Source organism: Candoia aspera, chromosome 7 (genome assembly GCF_035149785.1).
Source record: "Candoia aspera isolate rCanAsp1 chromosome 7, rCanAsp1.hap2, whole genome shotgun sequence".
NCBI classification, from domain to species: Eukaryota; Metazoa; Chordata; class Lepidosauria; order Squamata; family Boidae; genus Candoia; species Candoia aspera.
In genome coordinates, this window is record NC_086159.1 from 11,113,600 (window position 1) to 11,136,066 (window position 22,467).

Consider the following 22,467-nt stretch of genomic DNA (forward strand, 5'->3'; position numbering starts at 1 on the left):
TCCGCTTCCACCCTCCAGCCGTCGAAGGGCGGAGCCTCGGCTGCGCTGAGGTGGCCTAGAGGAAGCGCGAGCCAACGAGGGGGGCGCACGCCGCGGCGAGCGGCGGATTGGCTGGGGCAGGCCGGAAAGGGCGGTGGGGAACGGAAGGGGCGGGGCCAAGATGCCGGCCGGAATTTCTTCCGCCGGGCGGAAGGGAATGCGAGGGAAAGGTTTGTCAGGGGAAGGGGGGGAAGCGTCGGGCGTCAGGTAGGTCGAGGCCCAGCGCCGCTTCGGGAGGGGCGTTACGTAGGGGGTCTGAGAGAATGGGTAGCTACAGCAACCCTGCCCTACAAGGCGCGCCTATATCCCGAGAGGAGTGGAGGAGAAGCCGATAATAGTCGTCTAGGCCAGTGGTCATTATAAGCTCTGTGGACTTCCAATTCCCAGAATTCCCCAACTAGCGTGGGGAATTGTGGCTGGGGAATTTTGGGAATTGAAGTCCACACATCTTAAAGTGGCCAAGGTTGAGAAACGCTGGTCTAGGCTAATCTAATCCTATTTCTTTTCCCCGCAAGAGGCAGATGTATGTATTTATTGGATTTATGTCCTTTTCTTTCTTCAAGGATTTCAAGTCGTTGAACATAGTGTTCCCTCCTCCCATTCATCCCACAACAACCTTGTGAGTTAGGCTGGACTGAAGGAAAGGAACTTGGCTGATGGCTCTCTTGCAATGAGGACAGGGCTGCTATCCCATGTTGCAAGGGAAAAGCAATACAGTGGGAGGGGTTTATGCCACCCTAGTGTTATTTTTTCACATTGCAAATGAGAGAGAGAAAAATGCATCCTGCAAACGCATTATTTTAGTCTAGGGGTCTTATTGAGCACCATCCAGGACAGCAAGACACCTCTTGATTCAGAAACGCTGACTGTGTTCACAAAACACATTTAACTTAAGCTAACTGTTGCTTACTCAACTTCCCCCAAATCCGTCTTCTAACCATGTTTAAGCATGATGTACAAATAAAGCTGCTAGGCTTGGAGCTGAATAAAGGGGTTGTACGAACAGGCAGAGTTCGTGCTGGGGTGGAATAAAGGGGAGGGGAGAGGAAAGTGGTGATTTGTTTTTTTCTGTTCAAGCTAAAAGTGTTTGCTAGTTGCCAAAGTTGCAAGTGCAGATTTAAATCAGAACTGAGTGTGGAGAGCCATGACTTAAGATTTGTAAGGCTTCACCTGTCCTGAAGAAAGTATTTGTATGATAAGCTGTTCTATGGACTGATCCACCAAATATACATGAAATACATTTGTTATCTATTAAATAACATATATCATGTAAATGCACAAAACTCTGTTTATTTTCCTGCATGAGGCTGATATGGCAACTCAGGCAATTAATTATAACAGAAAGGAGTGATTGTTCAAAGCAGATATATCTTATCTAGGAACTCCAGTCCTAAATATTCTCTGAAAGAGGTGGCAGTAATACTATGATGTCAGTGGAGAGGGCAGGGCTGTTTTTTTGGCAGGAGAAGGTATTAACACAGTTAAAATAATTTAAAAAGTCAGTGAAAAACTGTTTGCTTGCTACATTCAGAAGCAAACTCTTAGGTAGCTCTGGTGATGCAAAAAACGGGTTGGGGCCCCATCTAGTTAGCACATTTCTGTGTAGAAATTCCATTCTGAGGGGGAAGCAGATAGAAAATAGTAAAAATGACAATGGTAAAGACTTCTTGTAATGGTTGAAATGCCAGGTCATCTACTATGAAATGCCATGTAATAAGCAGAAATTCCACAGATGTAGTTGCTGTGAGCTTTGTAGCTCTCATTCAGATTTATTTATTTATTTTTCAATTTTTTATCACTGCCCATCTCTCCCGAAAAGAGGACAAATGCCAAATTTATACCTGAGCTGGTCAGCTACAGAGCATGGGCAGAGTGGGGAATTCACAAGTTTCAGTATTTCATATTATTTTATCTCACTTTTTTTCCTTAATATAGAAAGCTAATGTTTAGGGAAGGAGGTTCTGCATGTGAAATTATCTGGAACAAGTCTGACATATAAGATTGCACTGTTTAAGAAAGCCTTCATGTGGTGTTGAAAAAACAGTTGTAATTAGGTGAACTTTTCTTGGAAGAAAAGAAGCTTCAGGAGGCAGAGGGATTGGATGGAATTCTTCTGATGAATATGATATTAGGGCAGACTTGTGTGCAAGTCCCCTTTGCAATCTACAGTTATTTTAAGATTTAATTCTTAAGTGAAATACAGGGGTTTTGTTTTTGCAAAGTACTAATGCCTGCATCTTTATTGTTTACATCTTCACGTTGGCTTGTCTTTGTTTCGATGCTTTCTATGCTCTATAGCAAAGAGACAGTCTGGTATAGTGGTTAAAGGCATCAAGCTAGAAACCAGGAGACCGTGAGTTCCAGTCCCGCCTTAGGCACCAAGCCAGCTGGGTGACCTTGGGCCAGTCACTCTCTCTCAGCCCTAGGAAGCAGGCAGTGGCATACCACTTCTGAAATCTTGCCAAGAAAACTGCAGGAACTTGTCCATGTAGCTGCCAGGAGTCAACACTGACTCGAAGGCATGCACACACACCTGGGGAAAAAGAACTCTATAGCAGTGTTTCTCAACCTTGGCAACTTGAAAATGTGTGGAATTCAACTCCCAGAATTCATCCAGAAAGATGATCCGAACAGACTGTGTGCTGCTCTCTAGTGGCGACAGTAGGTTGCATAAAAGAAAGGAAACAGATCTAGGAACTGTTGGATTTCGTATTTTGAAAAATAAAGGCTTGCTTATCTTCTACATTGGCCTTTGTCCCAACATCACTAAAAATAATTGAAACCTGCATAGCATGGAGGTGAATTCAATCCAATCCAATCAACAATCCCTTCCAGCACTGACAACGTGCTAGCTTTTTAAACTTCTACTCCTTTGCTTTGCCTGATATTCAGGGTGGTACATATTTCTGGAGAAACTGTAACTTGTTTGCTATTTCACTTTTTAGTTGGCCCTTACCTTATAAAGCAATTACATTACTGTAGATTTGGGGTATTTTCTTACGGGCTTTGCACCGTAGTCTTTGTTTTTAGTTTAAAATCTGTGGTAAAAAAAGTTAACTGAAGCTAATTAGTTTATCAGTAGTAGTGTGATGCAATAATCCGTTAAAATGCAAAGGGCTACTTATTGACATTCTATTGTTGCTCTCCTCCATAGAGTTCAGGGCAGAATTCTTCCTCACAAGAATTTTGTCAGTTGAGGACCAGTGGCATGTTGGAGATCCTAAGCACTACATGATGTCTGTTAACCTGCTGAGTTTAGTGAGTTGTAAGTGGGAATGGGGATGCTATGCCCGCTGAACAGCATTTAAACAAAACCTCCTCAGTCCAAACCTGGCATTTCATTCATTCTCCTGTATTAGCATAAATGCAGTATAATTACTGTATGTTGGAGTAAAAATTTGGTTCTTTCCAGCACTGATAGAAATGTTTTCCCATGATGTTTTATGTAATCTGTTACATTTGGGGAAAATGTTAAAAGACAGATGATTTTATTTTATTTACTTATTTATCAGATTTGTCACCGCCCATCTCCTCCGACTGGAGGGACTCTGGGCGGTTTACAACACAGAATAAATATACAATAAAAACTCAAATAAAAACACAGTAAAATTCCAATAAAATCCCATTAAAAACCAAAACAATTTCTTAACTACCCCAGCTCATAAAATCCAGATGGCTATGATCTCTTCAACCATCATGTAGGAGGGGCACTTCAAGGCACCAGCCAACCCCAAGTATGTCGATTCTTCTCCCTGCCCCAAGCCCGGTGGCAGAGCCAGGTCTTCAACTTCCTCCGGAAGGCTAAAAGCGATGGGGCTAATCTTACCTCTGGGGGCAAGATGTTCCAAAGGGCGGGTGCTACTGCCGAGAAGGCCCACCTCCTGGACCCTGCCAGGTGGAATTCTCTTATTGACAGGGTCCGCAGCATGCCCTCTCTGCGTGAGCGGGTGGGACGGGCTGATGATACGGAGAAGAGGCGGTCCCTCAGGTAACCCAGTCCCATGCCATGTAGGGCTTTAAAGGTGATAACCAACATTTGATTTCTCTCAAACAACAATTCACTTCCCAAAAGGCTGAACATTTTGAATTCAGGCACTTGTTGATATCATGATATTGCTGACCACACTCCTGTGATCTGGTGACACCAGTTTTTAAAATGTCCTTGACCTGCAAGAAAGCTGTTCTCTCCTGATGTAGAAGGCATTCAGTCAGCCTGTTTTTGAAATACTTATTTTTTTCAGGAAGAAACTGTTGGAGGATTGCTTTGATCAATATTTGTCAGTTAAGCACTTTGGAACTTCAAAGATGTCAACAACTCTTTCAGGTAACTCATTGTTCCAAGACAGCTTATTTGGTACTATTAGCAATAGCCTACATTGTTTTTTTATTCAGAAAAGAAATGGGAATGCCATGACTGTATGCATGGATAAATTTCATGGGTCTTTGGGATTTGAGCCAAATTTCATAAATCTGAATGTGAAATAACAAGACTGAAATTAGCATTTAGTTTGGGGAGAAGAAGCCTCACTGGAAATAAGGATTAAGAGGTTTAATCATATGGAGCATTTCTTCAGAGCTAGTTTGGAGGCTTGGTTGAAGCAAGTATAAGAGAAAGAAAAAGCATGATAATTCCTTGCATTGAATCCAGGGTGGATTAATTGCCCACCCACCACAAGTGGAAAAAATGCTGCAATGTATGCTGTGACATTTTTCCCTACTTCAGTGCTGCAGGAGGAACTAGAGTCTGTTGACCATGAACTGCAGGCATTGGAAATCCAGATTCAAGACCTTCTTGAACATCAGCAACAACTTGTTCAGAAGAAGACCATCTTGAAGAAGAAAATAACACAGTTTTCTGGCATGGAAAGTGGGAGTAGCAAAGATACTGAATCAGCAGCTGAAAACTGGAACAAAGAAGGTCTGAAAGCTCAGGCTCAATTTCTGCTGAGTCTTTATGCTGTCATTTATGTCAAACAGTGACTTAATCAACATTATATTCATTATTCAAAAGAGTATCACTGCTGTTAAACACAAAGGCTGTTAATCTTATGTACATCTGTTTTTCAGTTAAATAAAGTGAAAGCACAGTTCCTCTAGTGCGCGCTGTGCATAATGATAGTTCATGCATAGTTCAGTCTCTTGTTGCTTCAGATGAATCTAAATTTGGGGCAGATTCTTTGCTGATATATTAAGCTGTCGTGACATTTTGACACACACATAACCACCAGTTTGATGTTCATTTAGATCAAAAGAACTTGGCTTTAGTTGACTGTCTCATAGTTGACATTGTTTTAAATGTTCTTTTCACAGACTTTCCATGGTCCACAAAGATTAGGGATGTGTTACAAAAGAACTTTGGCCTCCAGAAATTTAGGCCCTTGCAACTGGAGACAATTAATGCGACAGTGGCAGGAAGAGATGTATTCCTTGTCATGCCCACGGGAGGGGGAAAGAGTCTGTGTTATCAGTTGCCAGCAGAATGTTCTCAGGGTGAGTACCTGGGCTTTGTAAGTCAAGCAACTGTTACTGGTTGAAGTCCGTAACAGATAACGAATTCATTTTGGATGATGTTCTAACAGCCTTTCCAACCTAGTGCTCTTCAGATACGTTGGGGCAGACAGACAGGAAGACATTTTTCCCCCCAAATAATTATTTAAGGGAATTATCTTCCATCTGCTGATAAGATTAGAAGAAAACAAAGTAATGGGTAAGAGGAATAAATGACTGCAAGCATTCTCGTCAAAAAGTAATAGTTGCTGCCAAAAAGGAATACTTGCTTTTAAAGCTTAGCTTTAAGGTTAATGGCTGCTTTAATCTAAGCCTTTTTAAAGACCAAAATAAGACAACTCACTCTTCTTGTTGTTGCTTCAGCTTCATCCAGTTTTGTTCTCTCCATTTCCTTTCCCCAGTCACCACCTGGGTTTTTTTGTTTCTTTTGCTTTGTTTTATTTTACTGTTCCTTCTAAAAGAGGAAGAGGAAAGGGAATGGTTAGATGCCCACTTGTGTGTTTCTATACGTGGCAGTCTGTGTGTTTTAGGGAGAAATGATTGGCACATGCAAAGAGCACCTTATTCTGCAGGCAGTTAATTTTGATTGGCAGTTATTCATGTTTTTTGTCTTGTCCCAGCCTTTTGGTTGTGGCTTCAGACATGAACATACATATGCAGACATACATGCATACACAATGCGGCACAACTATCCACTTACTGAGAAGGGGATAATCTCCAGGGTGAGGCACATTCACATTATAGACATTTGTGCCCAATATCATGCACCTCAGTAGGGAAGAACTGCAGCATAAACAGAATACAGGTAGTCCTTGGTTAATGACAGCAATTGGGACTGGAATTTCCATCACTAAAGGACGCAGTTGTGGAGCACGATGTCACATAACTGTTCTGCTTAGTGACGCAGTTCCGGTTGCTGTCGTTAAATGATCCCTATTCCTTCATTAAGCGTGAGGTCGCGTGGTCACCATTTGCAGCCTGAGAGCTTCCCCATTGACTTTTTATTGTCAGAAGCCAGTAATGAAGGTTGCAAATGGCAGTCGTGGCTGCGGGGACACCACAAGGGCTGCAACTATGAAGACCTGTCGTAAGTACCGCTTGTTCAGCACCGTTGTAAGTTCAAACAGTCACTGAACAAGTGGTCATTAAGCGAGGACCACCTATATTTTGAAATGTTTGAGGTGTTTTGGTGCCATTGCCAGATTTTTAAATACTGTAAGCCACAGAACTATAGATCTGTAGCTATAATGCTTAAGAGGAGGTGAGATCTGAGCTATTCCTGTTGTGGATTAGTGTGTTGTGTGAACGTGGCCATTATTTGGTTGGAATCTTAGTCTAAGGACTGGGAAAAGTTCATGTTCAGCAATAAACATGTCCTTAATCATTCCTAGTGTATGCATCTTGTTTAACTGCATGAGCTGTGGCTCTTGACATTCCTATCTCTGAACAGGAGATACGATTCCAAAACATGAGAGTCCTTTTGAAGAAATTCTTAATAGCCTTTTTGCTACAGTATTGATTATTTGCCCTCAAATTGGTGTCATCACATAGATAGACCTTCTCTGGGTTGATCTGTCCTCAACCAGATCCTTCAGGTCTTCCAACAGGGCACCCATCACCAGTGTAATCAAGTCCATCCACCTTGCTGCTGGTCATTTTCTTCTCTTTCCTTCCACTTTTCCCAGCATTATATGCTTAATAAGAGAGCTAGGTCTTCGCCTAATATGTCCAAAATATGATAATTTGTGCCTGGTCATTTATGCCTCATGAGAGAACTGGGGATTGATTTGTTCTATAATCCGTTGTTTATTTTATTGGCTATCCATGGTATTCTCAACAAATACCAAAGTTCAACAGCATCAATACTCTTCCTATCCTGCTTCTTCAGAGTCCAACTTTTGCTTCCATAGCGTCTTGCAGGGAAAACCATTGCCTGCACAGTTCTGATGTTTGCAGATACAGACATGGCACAGCATCTGCAGTATTATATTCCTCTACTGAAATAGAATCTTAGTTATTAATCTGAGATATCAATAAGTTAAATTCAAGCTATTCCTACTGTGGTTAGTATGTTGTGTGAATGTGGCCATTACCTGACTGAACTTAATTCATGTTTCGCAATAAACATACCCTTATTCATTCCTAAGGTATGCATGTTGCGGCTCTTGATATTCCTGTCTCTGAACAAGAACAGGAGATATGATCCTAAAACATGAGCATCCTTTTGAATAAATACTGAATAACTTTCCTTCTACAGTATTACATTTTTCTATTAAACAAAGATGTGCCAACGAAGACATTACATTTTTCCAGTGACTGAGTCATATGATTTCCTTTTGTTCCAGGCTTCACACTTGTGATCTGTCCTCTCATCTCCCTTATGGAGGATCAGCTAATGATGTTGGACCAGCTGGGTATATCAGCAACTTTACTAAATGCTTCCAGCAGCAAGGTATGGCTGGGTGCTGAACAAGACAGCTAGTTACCAGGCTTGGGCACTGTTGTATGGCATCCTCAGCAGAGATGTTTGTTTTTGAAAGCAGCAGCCGTAAGTGACTGAGGTTGCTTGTGCTCATTAGAACAAGTCTTCCCACCAGAATGGTATAGAAAAAAAAAAAATTATTGAAAAAAGATCTGTATATTGATGCTACGAGAAATAGCATTGGATTTAATACTTGGTTGAAAACTGCCAGCTGGAAATTGTCTCTCTTCATTTTGGGGACAAATCAGGTTTTACTTCTCTGGCATAAGTGTCCCAGATAATAGAGAATTCAGAGATGAGGGGTGGGTCTTCTGCCTTTTGTTTTTCTTACAGTGTTCCAGTATAGTTTTGGAGCGGCTAGTGCTGAATATTTGAACTGTAAATAAACCTCAGAAAAGGAATGGTTGCCTATGGGCAGCGCAGGAGGCTCCTGAATAAAGCAGGAAAGTGGAATCCGTGGCTCTCTATTATGCATTGTAATGGATCCCCAAAGCCTCAGCCAGCATGTCCAGTGGCAAAAGGTGTCGACAGCTGTAGGAGCGAAGGGCCACTCCTCTAAAACAGAGACTTGGATTAGGCACTTGTTGAAAAAACAAAACAAAACAAAACCGAACAGTGTTTATCATACTTGGGTGAATATTTGGGCTACAGTTTAACACACTGTTTTTTCAAACCTGGCAACTTTACGATGGGTGGACTTCAACCCATGCTGGCTGAGGAACACTGGGAGTCGAAGTCCACCCATCTTAAAGTTGTCAAGCTTGAAAAACACTGGTTTAACACATTACCAATGCACAGTCAGATGCATGATGCTTCTGTGCCCAATTTTCTGCACCTCAGGAAGGACTACAGCACAAACATTAGAAAATAGTCTTTTGACATGTTTGAGGTGGTTTTGTGCCTTTGCCAAAGACTGCTTGCTGAGACAGACGGACTGACCGAAACTGACTCAAGTCTTGGCATTTTCTAACTGACTTGAATGACCGCAGTAGGAAAGACCTTTTTCTTCTTTTTCTTCGCCTGCAGGAACATGTGAAGTGGGTTCATGCTGAAATGCTGTCTCGTAACTCACAACTAAAGCTTATTTATGTGACTCCAGAGAAGATAGCGAAAAGCAAGATGTTTATGTCAAAGCTAGAAAAAGCTCACCAAGCAGGACGGCTGACCCGGATTGCCGTGGATGAAGTCCATTGCTGTAGCCAATGGGGACATGACTTCAGGCCTGGTATATCTATCCAGGAGAAACTTGATGTAAACAGGGAGAATTGCTGTTTCTCTCTGCTAGCAATCTAACTGCTGTTCTTCTCCTCCCTGCAGGTTACAGGTTGTATCTTATGTTAGTTGTAGGGGGATTTACCACTCAAAAGAACTCCAGATTCAACTCTTGTTTCAGGGTTGGCTGGGAAAGAGCCTCGTGAAAATCTGGAAAGTGAATTATTCTAGACGGTATTGAATGAAGTAGCCGAATGACCTTACTGAGTATGTTCCTACTTATTTTGAGTTTAAACATTCCTGAACCTCAGGCAGAAAGAAGTGCCTGGGAAGTCTTGTAAGTCTTCTTACAGAGTTGTCTGGTTGGACAATTGCTAATACAGTGATAGCAGACAATTTTTTTGTGGCCAAACACTTGGACGCAAGGATGCCTAACAGGGTGTGTGGCTTGTGGGTCACCCACTTCAATTGTCTGCAGTTGAAATGGAAGTGCTACTAACCATCTGTTGCAACAGCCTCGTGCTGTTGCTGAATTATGCCTTGTTGTGAGCAGCTCCTTGTACAGGTATAACATTTCTAGTCCCCTTTTCAACATGAATGTTTGGATATTGTACTAATTTCTGTGAAACACCATGATGGAAAAATATATATTTTATTGGAAGTGATCTTCCTTGTACAATCAGTCTCCCGGGTTGCTGGTGGACTTTTAATTCTTGCTGGAAAACTTGCTACAGTGAACTGGGCCTTACCAGTAATCATTCTTAAAAGATGAAAGATTTATACAGTCCAAAGAGAAACCAAATAATTGTGCATGAAGCAGTTGAAATCTTAACAATGGTACAGAAAGAAGGCATTTTAAATTCAGATGATTTCCATTAAGAAGATATCTAGCTTTATTTTCTAGTATGTCATCCTACCTGATGTGCAAATCCTTTTGATGTTTCAGGGAATTCTGAAATGCTGGTTAGGCTTATTTGGGCCTTTTCCCCACCTGTATGAATTGATTGTGAATATTATGTCACATCCAGTGCTTGCCATACTGTACAGAGTTGCAGGGCAGATTGATAGTAATAGGGAATAACAAATGTTCTGGAAAAAACTGTCTGTTATTACTTACCCTATTTAGGGGATGGGAAGGGAGACAAGATTCCCTGAAACCCAAGTTTTGGAAATGTTTCTATTGTTTGTTGTTTATTCGTTTAGTCGCTTCCGACTCTTCGTGACTTCATGGACCAGCCCACGCCAGAGCTTCCTGTCAGTCGTCAACACCCCCAGCTCCCCGAGGGACAAGTCCGTCACCTCTAGAATATCATTCATCCACCTTGCCCTTGGTCGGCCCCTCTTCCTTTTGCCCTCCACTCTCTCTAGCATCAGCATCTTCTCCATGGTGTCCTGTCTTCTCATTGTGTGGCCAAAGTATTTCAGTTTTGCCTTTAATATCATTCCCTCAAGTGAGCAGTCTGGCTTTATTTTCTGGAGGATGGACTGGTTTGATCTTCTTGCAGTCCAAGGCACTCTCAGAATTTTCCTCCAACACCACAGTTCAAAAGCATCGATCTTCCTTCTCTCAGCCTTCCTTATGGTCCAGCTCTCGCAGCCATATGTTACTATGGGGAACACCATTGCTTTGACTATGCAGACCTTTGTTGTCAGTATGATGTCTCTGCTCTTAACTATTTTATCGAGATTGGTCATTGCTCTTCTCCCAAGGATTAAGCGTCTTCTGATTTCCTGACTGCAGTCAGCATCTGCAGTAATCTTCCCACCCAGAAATACAAAGTCTTTCACTGCTTCTACATTTTCTCCCTCTATTTGCCAGTTACCAATCAAGCTGGTTGCCATAATCTTGGTGTTTTTGAGGTTTAGCTGCAAGCCAGCTTTTGCACTTTCTTCTTTCACCTTCATCATAAGGCTCCTCAGTTCCTCTTCGCTTTCAGCCATCAAAGTGGTATCATCTGCATATCTGAAATTGTTAATGTTTCTTCCAGTGATTTTAACTCCAGCCTTGGATTCCTCAAGCCCAGCTTGTCACATGATGTGTTCTGCGTACAAGTTGAATAGGTAGGGTGAGAGTATACAGCCCTGCCCTACTCCTTTCCCAATCTTAAACCAGTCTGTTGTTCCGTGGTCTGTTCTTACTGTTGCTACTTGGTTGTTATACAGATTCTTCAGGAGGCAGATGACTTGGTATCCTCATACCACTAAGAACTTGCCACAATTTGTTCTGGTCCACACAGTCAAAGGCCTCAGAATAGTCAATAAAACAGAAATAGATGTTTTTCTGAAACTCCCTGGCTTTTTCCATTATCCAGTGGATATTGGCAATTTGGTCCCTAGTTCCTCTGCCTTTTCTAAACCCAGCTTGTACATCTGGCAATTCTTGCTCCATGAATTGCTGAAGTCTACCTTGCAGGATCTTGATCATTACCTTACTGGCATGTGAAATGAGTGCCACTGTTCAATAGTTTGAACATTCTTTAGTGTTTCTCTTTTTTGGTATGGGGATATAAGTTGATTTTTTCCAGTCTGATGGCCATTCTTGTGTTTTCCAAATTTGCTGGCATATAGCATGCATTACCTTGACAGCATCATCTTGCAAGATTTTGAACAGTTCCGCTGGGATGCCATCGGCTCCTGCTGCCTTGTTATTAGCAGTGCTTCTTAAGGCCCATTCAACCTCACTCTTCAGGATGTCTGGCTCTAGCTCACTGACCACACCGTCAAAGCTATTCCTGATATCGTTATCCTTCCTATACAGGTCTTCTGTATATTCTTGCCACCTTTTCTTGATCTCTTCTTCTTCTGTTAGGTCCTTGCCATCTTTGTTTTTGATCATACCCATTTTGGCCTGGAATTTACCTCCGATGTTTCTAATTTTCTGGAAGAGGTCTCTTGTCCTTCCTATTCTATTGTCTTCTTCCACTTCTGCGCATTGCTTGTTTAAAAATAATTCCTTATCTCTTCTGGCTAACCTCTGGAATTTTGCATTTAATTGGGCATCTCTTCCCCTATCACTGTTGCCTTTTGCTTTCCTTCTTTCTTGGGCTACTTCTAGTGTCTCAGCAGACAGCCATTTTGCCTTCTTGGTTTTCTCTTTCTCTGGGATGTATTTTGTTGCTGCCTCCTGAACAGTGTTGTGAACTTCTGTCCATAGTTCTTCCGGGACCCTATCTACTAAGTCCAGTCCCTTAACTCTATTCTTCACCTCCACTGCATATTCCTTAGGGATATTAGTGAGCTCATGTCTAGCTGATCTGTGGGTCTTCCCTAATCTCTTTAGTCTGATCCTAAATTGTGCAATAAGAAGTTCATGATCGGAACTACAGTCAGCTCCAGGTCTTGTTTTTACCGACTGTATAGATGTCCGCCACCTTTGGCTGCAAAGGATGTAGTCAGTCTGATTTCGGTGTTGTCCATCTGGTGAAGTCCACGTATAAAGCTGTCTGTTAGGTTGTTGGAAGAGAGTGTTTGTTATGCAGAGTGAGTTGTCTTGGCAAAATTTTATCAGCCTATGTCCTGCTTCGTTTTGTTCTCCCAGGCCATACTTACCTGTAATTCCAGGTGTCATCAGACTACCCACCTTAGCATTCCAGTCTCCTGTGAAATGTTTCTATTACTACAAGACAATTATTGTCTCTTGAAATGAAAACTTAGTAACCTAAGTTTTTAACATTATTTTATTTTATGTATGCTTCCAGTTTTTACTCCTGGCAACTGCCTGGGCAGGTCTATGCAATTTTTTTGGCAACATTTTCAGAAGTGGTTTGCCACTGCTTTCTTCTTCCTGGGGCTGAGCGAGGGGGACTGGCCCAAAGCCACCCCGCTGGCTTTGTGCCTGGGCAGGACTTGGACTCCTGATTTCTAGCCTGGTGCCTTAAACCACTACACCAAACTTGGTCCCCATTCTATGTTTAGAGGAATATAATGGTGGTAGATATTAGGAACTCTTATCATGTAACATCTCTGCTCTTCTCTTTCACATACATCCAGATTATAAATTGCTTGGGATCTTAAAACGGCAATTTCCCAACACTCCTTTGATTGGATTGACTGCGACTGCAACAGGACATGTGCTGCGGGATGCGCAAAACATCCTGTGTGTGCAGAAGAGCATCAACTTCACAGCATCCTTCAACCGACCCAATCTCTATTATGAGGTATTTCTGTTATGTTAGTTCCCCACCCCATTTCAAATTACTAAAATCTATCCTAATTTGCCTTTATGTCTTCTGGAAGAATGTCTAGGCTGGATCTCAAATCTGGAGATCACTATATAATTTGTCCTTCATTCTGCTTTCATTGCTCTTACTTGATTTACTTAGAACAATGTTTTAGAACTTTGGCAACTTCAAGGTGTGTGGACTTCAGTTCCCAGAATTCCCCAGCCACGGCGCTGGCTGGGGAATTCTGGGAGTTGAAGTCCATGCATCTTAGTTGCCAAGGTTGAAAAACACTGACTTAGAACATTGGATAAATATGGCCTCAGCATTCCATACTGAGAGACTGTTTCTAATTTTAAATTTATGTAAAGCTTAAGTGACTTAAAAGAAGGGAGTTTTAAATGTCTTTTAAATCATTTTAGGTTCGTCAGAAGCCATCATCTGCTCAGAATTGCATCGAGGATATTGTGAAACTCATCAATGGAAGATACAAAGGCCTTTCAGGTGAACACTCTAAAGAACCCCTTCCTAGATCATGTTAGCATCTCTGAGAGATCACACCCTATTTGAGAACTAAGGACATGCACCAGATAGAAAATGCGTTTTGTTTTGAACCTAACAAAACCAACAGATTGCCTTCTGGAAGTTAAGGACCCGCTGTGGATTTTTTTTTTCTGGGTTTTGGCTGAAGCAAAACGTTCAGCAGTGGCGGAGTGGTTTTACGGGACAGGCAAGGCATAGCTGCCCCTCCCGTCTTCCTAGTGCTTCCCTTTCCTCTCTCCCATCAGCTGCCACCACCAGCGTCCCATCACAGGAAATCCCCCTGGCCTGCTTGCCTCTTCCTTCTCAGTGCTTTCATCCCTCCCTCTGCTCACTTCTCCTCATCCACTACTGCCATGGTCATAATCAAGGAAACCCCTCAGCCTTGGCTTTTTCCTGCTGTTAAGCCTTCCCTGCCTCCCCCCGGAAGTCCTCTTCCCAGGAACGGCTGAGGTTTGGTCCATATCAGGAGCAAAACAGCCTCCCGTGTGTTTCTGTTCACGCATGTCCCACCCAAAACCGACTGTTCTGTTCACCAAATATCATGCACAGAATGTTTTCTTATCCTACTGAGTACTGCTATGCTATATGGGTTAAATACCCCTGTCCTTTGCTTATATTTAGTCTTACTTATTTTGTCGATACAGGAATTATCTACTGCTTTTCCCAGAAAGATGCTGAACAAGTTACTATGAGTTTACAAAAACTGGGGATTCAAGCAGGTACTTACCATGCGAACATGGAACCCAAAGCTAAGAGCGAAGTTCACAAGCGGTGGTGTGCCAACAAAATCCAGGTGGAGTCTGTGATACAGAAGTTTTTCTATTCGACTTGGTTTACTTACGTCCTGATTTCCATTGCCTTTCTGTTTCAGGTGGTTGTGGCCACTGTGGCCTTTGGTATGGGAATCGATAAGCCGGATGTGAAGTTCGTAATACATCATTCAATGAGTAAATCCATGGAGAATTATTACCAAGAGAGTGGACGTGCAGGTATACTTAGCCGGGGACATATTCTGGGGAGAGATTTGTGTTTCCTAGCTGCGGGTGAAAATTTATTTTTTTTAAAAAAATTCATTCCAGGTCGGGACGACCAGAGAGCTGATTGCATTTTGTATTATGGCTTTGGGGACATATTCAGAATCAGCACAATGGTGGTGATGGAAAATGTGGGGCAACAGAAACTGTATGACATTGTTTCCTACTGTCACGATATGAGAAGGCAAGTAGTTTTTATGGCTGATGGACCGATGGGTACTTCGTGCGTTGAAATTACTGTCCAAATGTTGCTGGTGAAGTGTGAGTGTATAGAATTTGTTCTGTTGTTTTACTGAAAAGGTAACTGGGTTGGCTGGCTGGCAGGTAATGTGATGCTTCTAATACCATCTTCTTGCTATTGATAGAATTTTTATCTGCCCTCCAAACTGTTTTTTCTTTAAATTTATATTCCTTCAACGGTTGTAGAAATTTTTGAGGTCCCTTTTTTGGCTGAATAAAGTTTGGACTGGCTGGGTTCATTCATGCAAAACTGTGATTTTTAGTATGTGTTGAGTAAGGCACAGTTGGCTGGATTTCTACCTATCTTGGTGATAAAGCGTGGTCTACAAACCACAGTGATTGGGTTCAGAGGATGAGCTAATTGAAATCACATTATAGCTTAGCACAATGTGCGAGTTCAAATAAGTCAGTTTCAGCTTAAAAAAAAGGTTATTCTCTCTCTCGTTATTACTGAGCATTTTGTTTTCCAGATCAGTGTGATGCAGTTTGGATATGTTCCTGAACCAGGCAAATCATTATGTATAAATTGATTATATACCATCAAGTCATTTTCGACTCCTAGCAACCACACAGATAGATTTTCTCCATGACAGTCCGTCCCTAACCTGGTCTTTCAGATCTTCCGACAGTGCACTTATCGCCACTGTATCTGAGTCCACCCACCTTGCTGCTGGTCGTCCCCTTCTAGCCTTAGGAATGCATATTTATTTCCTTCCCCTCTTCTCCTTTGTCATCCTGAAACTTGATCTTGCACAGTTCTTGCAGGATTGCTAAGCATGGTTAAGGTTCAGCCAGACTCTCTGTTAGCTAAGGTTGTAAAACCTGCAGGTTAAAGGGAATTATGACTGGTGTGGTACAGATCTAGTACTTAAAGATTGGCAAGGAAGAGAGATCTGGGAATATGTGTCCAAGGATTAGGGATTTTGCTTTGCAAAATCATGTTTTGCAAAGAGCACCCCGATAAACTCCAATTGTCTTTCACGATCGTATGTAGAGCTAGTGCGGAGATCCTGCATTGTGAAATACGTTAAGGTGCTGGACTAAGACCGAAGAGATTCAGGCTGAAATGCACCCTTGACTGGGGAAACCCACTGTGTGACATTCCATTCATGATCTCTTAGCCCAGTCTGCCTCATAGGATTTATCTTATGGGGAAAAAATGGAGGAAAGTGTGCTAACTATATTGCCTGAAACTCCTGAAGAATGTAAACGTAGCTGATACGTAACCCAGTTTCAATAGGAAGGCAATTTTTCCAGTGAAGCAAACTTCTATTATGTTCACTTCCTGTTAATGCAATGGCACCTTTTGCATCTACCCATCATCTACCTTTGGGTAGTATCCAAAGGCGTATCCCTGCATTCAGTGCATGGTTTATCTGCAGTCCTTCTCTTGTTCAACATTCTTCAGTCCAGTACTTAAAGATTGGTAATCTGTGGGTGGTTGAGCGTACACACCCGTTGTTTGCTTCTGACTGTGGTATTTCTGCTGCAGGTGCCGCCGAGTCCAGATTGCTCATCACTTTGACGAGGCCTGGGATTCTGCCAATTGTAATAAAATGTGTGATAACTGCTGCCGAGAAGAGCGTAAGTGGGGGAGCAGGGAAGAGAAAACCAAATGAAGAGAACCGCTACCAAATCAGTTTTTCCAAAGTGGAGTTTTAAGAGCCTTGAAGTTGAAAGTGATAATTTGCACAGGCATGAGCTGGTTGTGAGTCATTGTTCTGGGTTCAAAAATCCCCTCGTGTATCTCGCTTTAGTTCAGTCACTAGTGTAACCACCAAAAACAATTAGAGGTTGTTAAAAATACTATCAGACTTTCCTGTTGATGAAAGTTAGCATAGCATAGCATAGCATGCACAAATCTAATGAGCAACAATATCTCTATCAGGGCTCATAAGGCATTTACGTAAGAGGTCTCTTGAATCATATGCAAATGAGAAAGGACTGGGCTGCCCATTTTGGGTAACTGAAGTGTCTGAGGCATGAGTTATCCTTTTGTATTCTTCCCAGTCTAATATTTACTTAATCGTTCTTATCTCACAATTGACAGAAATTTATAAGGTCATCTGAGATAACACCATCTTCTTTCCCAGGTTGTAAAAAAAGTGTTGTATCCAACATCTTTATTGATGTATATCTTCTTGAGATTTAATAGCTAAAATGAAACTCCTAATATCCGGAGTATCTTCTTTAACAACTTTTCTGTCACTTTGGAGGTCTGCCTATCTGAGAATCGAGCAAGGAATTTATGACTCCAATGTCCCTCATTTTTATGGTCCTTTTTGGCTCTGAGTTCCTCTGATGACAGGGTTAGAAAGTTAGAAAGCATCTCACATCCCTTACCCATTCAAATTAGCCATCAGAAGAGTCTTCCCAGAACCCTTTGTTTCATCGGCTTGGAAGCAAATGCTGTTTGTTTGGAGATTTTTTCGTATTTGAGTCACCAATATTTTTGTTCAAATTAAACTCTATAGGGGGCACTTCCTTTGTCACACGGTAAAAATATATAGGTGTTTTTGGTCTGGTTGTTTCTCAGTTGGCTTTTTTCAGATGCTTCCTACAAGGGTGACTCTTGGTGCACAATATGCACAGCCAGAATTTTTTCCAGTGACCTGAGTTTCTATCTAAAATACTCTTGGATCTGACGCAGCGATCTGAATTTTAAAAAAGCTTCATCGTTGAGATTAAGAAATGGAAGGTAGTCCAACAGCAAACTTGTGATTTCATCCATAGATCCTAATACTAAGGACAATACTATGAATCTGAAGGAATATTTAGAATCCTGGGCTTATCAGGTGATACTGGATATTTCTCTGTTTTGCATCTTGAAGCTGAGGTTAAAAGCTGAGAGATGTAAGCCTTTCAGTTATAATTTCTCTTCTTTGGAGTACAGACTAGTTTAAAGGATTTACCAGTAGTTATGTGACTGGTTTGCAGAGATGAATGTCCAGGATGATATTGACAAACTTACATAGGCTTTCCTTTGCAGGAAAGATTTGAATGAGGGATGCCTAGTCTGAAGAGCTTCTTTGAAAGTTGCTGATGCAGCTGACCACTCTATGAGAAATTTGAAGGATTTGGCCTGTTGACAAGAGAACCTGTATTTTTCAGATTTGTTTGGTTCGCTTCTCTCTTACATTGGACCACTCTGCTGGGAAGGTCCCTGACTGGTTTCTGTTTTCTTTTCATTTTTTCTGTTTTTTACATATTTAGAAACTTGGGAGCTGATTAAACAAAAGGTTCTGTGTAGAGTAAAAGCTAAATTTAATTCCTGCTTTTATCTGTTTAGCTTTTCTTGGGATTAATATTTGGTCATTTGTGTTAATTCCCTTCTCTCAGCATTTGAGAAGATGGATGTGACGGGGCATTGCAGGGAACTCATCAAGATTTTAAAGCAAGTGGACCAAATAAGGGAGAAATTCACTCCTCTGAAGTTGATTGATGCTTGGCTAGGGAAGGGTCTATCAAAACTGGGATTAGAGATTGCTGCTCCCAAACTTCCCCGTGATGTATTGGAGAGAATCATTGCCCATTTGATTCTGCAACGGTATCTGAAGTAAGTCTGGCTGCTTTTTTTAACTTGCCTGTCCATACAAATAATTTATCAGCCCGGTGTTTGTGCCTCTTTCACAAATTGCTGGTTTTAGCAAGAGGTGCCAAATCATAGTGCATGTCCTGTGAAACTTCTCTAAATCCTTCCTTTCTGTTAACAAAGGGCTTTGTCTTCCAGGGAAGACTTCAGTTTTACAGCCTTTGCTACAATATCCTATGTGAAAATAGGACCCAGAGCTGATCTTCTGAAAGATAAAGCTCATGTTATCACCATGCAGGTGATACTGAGCAAAAATAAAATTGCTAAGGTGAGACCATGTTATTTTTTTTCATTACAGTTCCACAACAGTATCTAGTAATTCTAGCTGTGGTTTATTTCAGAGTTGTTAATGTTCATGGTAGCTTACATTTCTGAGGAGTGCATTAGGATTTTACTATTCCTATCTTCACTTGATCTGTATCCAATACATCTTAGAGACAAATTAAGAATTAAAACAGTCTCTTAGCTCTGCTGCCTTTCCAGGAATATCAAGATAAAAATTTTGAATTCTGGAACAGGCAGCTGTTTCTTGTTGGAGCTGATTTCCCAAGACAGTTCCTGTTGGTCTTGAACCATCCAAGGCACAGAACTCCATCAGATTTGAATTTTGATGTGGTTGCACTTTTCCTTGTACCAGCAAACTTGCAGCAAGAACACTGCCTGTTTCAAAATTGCACCCCTGTACTCTTTTCCCCTGGATGTTTCCCCTGAATGTGTGTTTGAGTAAGGGGAGCAACCTACACAAGTAACTGCTTGGTACATGATTTACTTGGGGTAGGAGCTCTGCAGTCACATGATGTCTCAGCTCTGTGAAACTTGCAAGCATTAGATTACTGGCGTGAGTAGTTAGTTGGAGAAGTAAGTTAAAGGCTGGTTGAACTGGCTGCTGCATTAAATGCCACCATTCTAAAACATGACTTGTGCATCCGCTGAATGATTCTGTGATCAGTTCCAAAGAGCTGTGAGCATGGTAATAGGTCTACATACTTCACTTATTTGAAACACATTGGCATCCCTGGCTTGTATCGGTTTCCTGTATCTCTTGCTACTATGTAGTTCTAGGGAAGTTAATCTGTTGCCCTCCAGATGTTTTGGTCTACAGCTGCTAAAAATCTCTTGGCAATGGCCATACTGATTCGGGCTGATGGAAATATTTGGAAGGCACCAACTTGTCTGCTATTTGTCTAATTGTAGCAATGTCTTTCCTGTCCCTATAACATAACACGGGGAAGGCAGAATACTGCTTTTTTGATGGACCACCTTTGACAGAACTTGCAGGGAAGAGATTTAGACAAGAAATGCCCATGCATAGTTTATACTTGATTTAATATGTTAAAAATGGCTTGATCAACAGGTGAAATTATCCAGTCCGAGGACCCCAGGAAAGAAAATGAAGGTTACATCCCAAAAACAGGAAGGTGACCCTCCTTCAAAAGATCATGTTAAAGCAAAAAAAGTCAAACGTATGGCTAATGAAGAGGAAGATGAGCCTGTGATCATAGATTAGGAAAGTGGCTTTTTTGGACAACTTGCACATCTTTGCACTTGGGGAGGACAGGCCAGACAGTCAGAAAGATGAGTTTGGAGAAAGCAGTTAGGCCACCTAAAGTTGGCTGCTGTCAGCTGCTACTACCTGTCTACAAAGTCATTTTGGCAAAAGAGATCGCTTTTCTTAGCTTTTTTTTTTTAATGCTACAAGGTTTTTAAAATACAGATAAAAAACACAAGGTAATGGAACTGTAGGTTTTGAGGCAAGTGTCTTGGGATACAGGAAAGGAAGTATAACTTAAAAAAAGACGGCTTTCCAGAAGGAAGGTTCCTCCTTGGTTTAAAATATTCCAATTTGCTGCTGAAATAAAAATGCCTTGAAATGAACGTTTAACATTGCTGAAAATGTTCACGAGTAACTTGTCCATGACAACTCCAATGCGCCAAGTTTATTTTGACCGAGTGTCAAATGTCAAAAGTAATTCCTGGAAGCCAAGTGACCCAGTGATTGCCCATAAAAATCCACTTCTGGAATAAATACTAAACAGGGAGCTCAGTACAGGGTGCTTCTGATGGTGTGTTTACTCTACCTGCCATGGCTAAAAGACACATCTGAATGGATTTATGTAGAATGATGTTTCCGGTTTAAAACATCAAGAGAAACTGATCCAGTGTTTTTTAAATGGGGAAGAATACCTGAAAGCTTTGGGTTCTATATGAAGAGGCCCGTCCTTCATCTGTATAAAAGACTGTGAATATAAAATACAGTTCCATTAGTACTAGGTTTCCACTTTTTAAAATCATAACCAAAGGATCATGCAAATTATCCATGTTGATGTTGCCTTGAAGATGTGACTGGTACTGTGCAAGGCTTCCTGATTATATTACGAAATGATTATCTCTTGATAAGTGGGAATGAAAGCTTTGATTGAACTCCAGATAGCCCTGTACTCTTTTAAATTCAACTAGTTGTTGGGGTTTTTATATGAAGAACTGTAGGCAACAAACACACCTCCAGGATTTAGAACATCTGTAAGAAGTTTTAATTGTGGCCTAATTCTTAATATTTGTCAGTTAAAACCTTTATATAGTCTAGTGTATTTTCTTTTCAATTTAAAAAAACTACAATAGATGTCCTGTATTATCACATCAAAGGCATTGTCCCCAGAATATAGAGAAGCTGCTTTGAAATTTTGAAGATTGACCTAAATGTTTAAAAGGAAAATGTAGTTTTCCTTGGGGTTTTGCAGAAAAGAGAACGTAATGGGTACCTAGTGTAGGGCCTTGACTCATATCCATTATTTACAGAAAACTCTTTTAAGTATGTGAGGATGGATTGTAATAGTTTAGGCTGGCTATAAAAAACAGACTGGATTCCCACATTGTACTGAGCCCTACTGTAGTTAGCTTGAACATGATTTTGTATAATGTGAATGAGGTTACAGTCTTAGGCAAATATTGCTCCTCAGGCTATCATACCTGGGGGCATTAATGTGCTGCCATCATATTCTTTAGGTCAGTATTTTTCCTTGCCTTGAAAAGAATTATCTTTCAATATTTAAGAAAGTCAGGAACTAGCATGCTGAAAGTTATGCCTGCCTCAAGCATAACCTGTATTTTCAAAAGAACCTCTGAAGCCCACAGACATTTTGGATCTGTGGGGGGTTTATCACTGACCAGAGTTTTGTAGGAGGGGCAGTAACATGCTTTCCAGATTTCATACTCCCCTTGGCCAAAAGGTTTAGGGACTCCTGTTCTACAGTAGTCCCTTCATCTTCCATATTGTTTCCAGCTCAGAAGAATGGAAGCCTTTTCAGTTGATGTCCACCAGCTGGCTTTTCTCACTCATGGTCTTTTACAAATACAAATCACTGTGTTATAAATTAGGGTTCCCAGTGTCTTGGGGCCAACACACTTTCAGACACTTGAAATTCAGAGAATAAATCTGAACTTTTTTCACAGAGCACCAATTTGCCATAAAGCAAACTGCTGAATATTAAATCCCCTACTCTCAATCCCCTCTTCATTCGGAGGGGGGAGTAAGTGGACCCATTTTTAATACTGCTGTCATAATCCTCCTCCAATTTTATCTGCTAAATTGCCTGTGGGATATTCTTTATGTTTAGAAATAAACTTGATGCAACAGGTTGGCCTTTCAGAGCATCCAAT

The 22,467-nt window shown here is 41.3% G+C and overlaps 1 protein-coding gene across 2 annotated transcripts; it reads left to right on the top strand.

The window, feature by feature from the left end:
- Positions 1–141: 141 nt before the first annotated feature.
- RECQL (RecQ like helicase) lies at positions 142–22,456 on the top strand. Of its 2 annotated transcripts, XM_063309013.1 has the most exons (16): positions 142–209; positions 3,194–3,304; positions 4,281–4,363; positions 4,763–4,957; positions 5,350–5,529; positions 7,893–7,999; positions 9,056–9,254; positions 13,232–13,398; positions 13,824–13,905; positions 14,589–14,737; positions 14,816–14,933; positions 15,024–15,162; positions 16,711–16,802; positions 18,558–18,774; positions 18,949–19,078; positions 20,165–22,456. In XM_063309013.1, the coding sequence occupies exons 3-16, from the start codon at positions 4,345–4,347 to the stop codon at positions 20,315–20,317; spliced, it is 1,947 nt and encodes a 648-aa protein (XP_063165083.1). In that variant the 5' UTR covers positions 142–209; positions 3,194–3,304; positions 4,281–4,344; the 3' UTR covers positions 20,318–22,456. The 2 variants fall into 2 exon arrangements, with proteins under 2 accessions (XP_063165083.1, XP_063165082.1); XM_063309012.1 differs by lacking the exons at positions 142–209; positions 20,165–22,456 and adding an exon at positions 228–306 and having other exon boundaries at positions 18,949–19,277.
- Positions 22,457–22,467: the final 11 nt, after the last annotated feature.

Coding starts and splice junctions, on each gene's coding strand:
- RECQL (XM_063309013.1), top strand. Junction 9,255..13,231: donor GGGACATGACTTCAGGCCTG/GTATATCTATCC, acceptor ACATACATCCAG/ATTATAAATTGCTTGGGATC. Junction 18,775..18,948: donor ATTCTGCAACGGTATCTGAA/GTAAGTCTGGCT, acceptor TTTGTCTTCCAG/GGAAGACTTCAGTTTTACAG.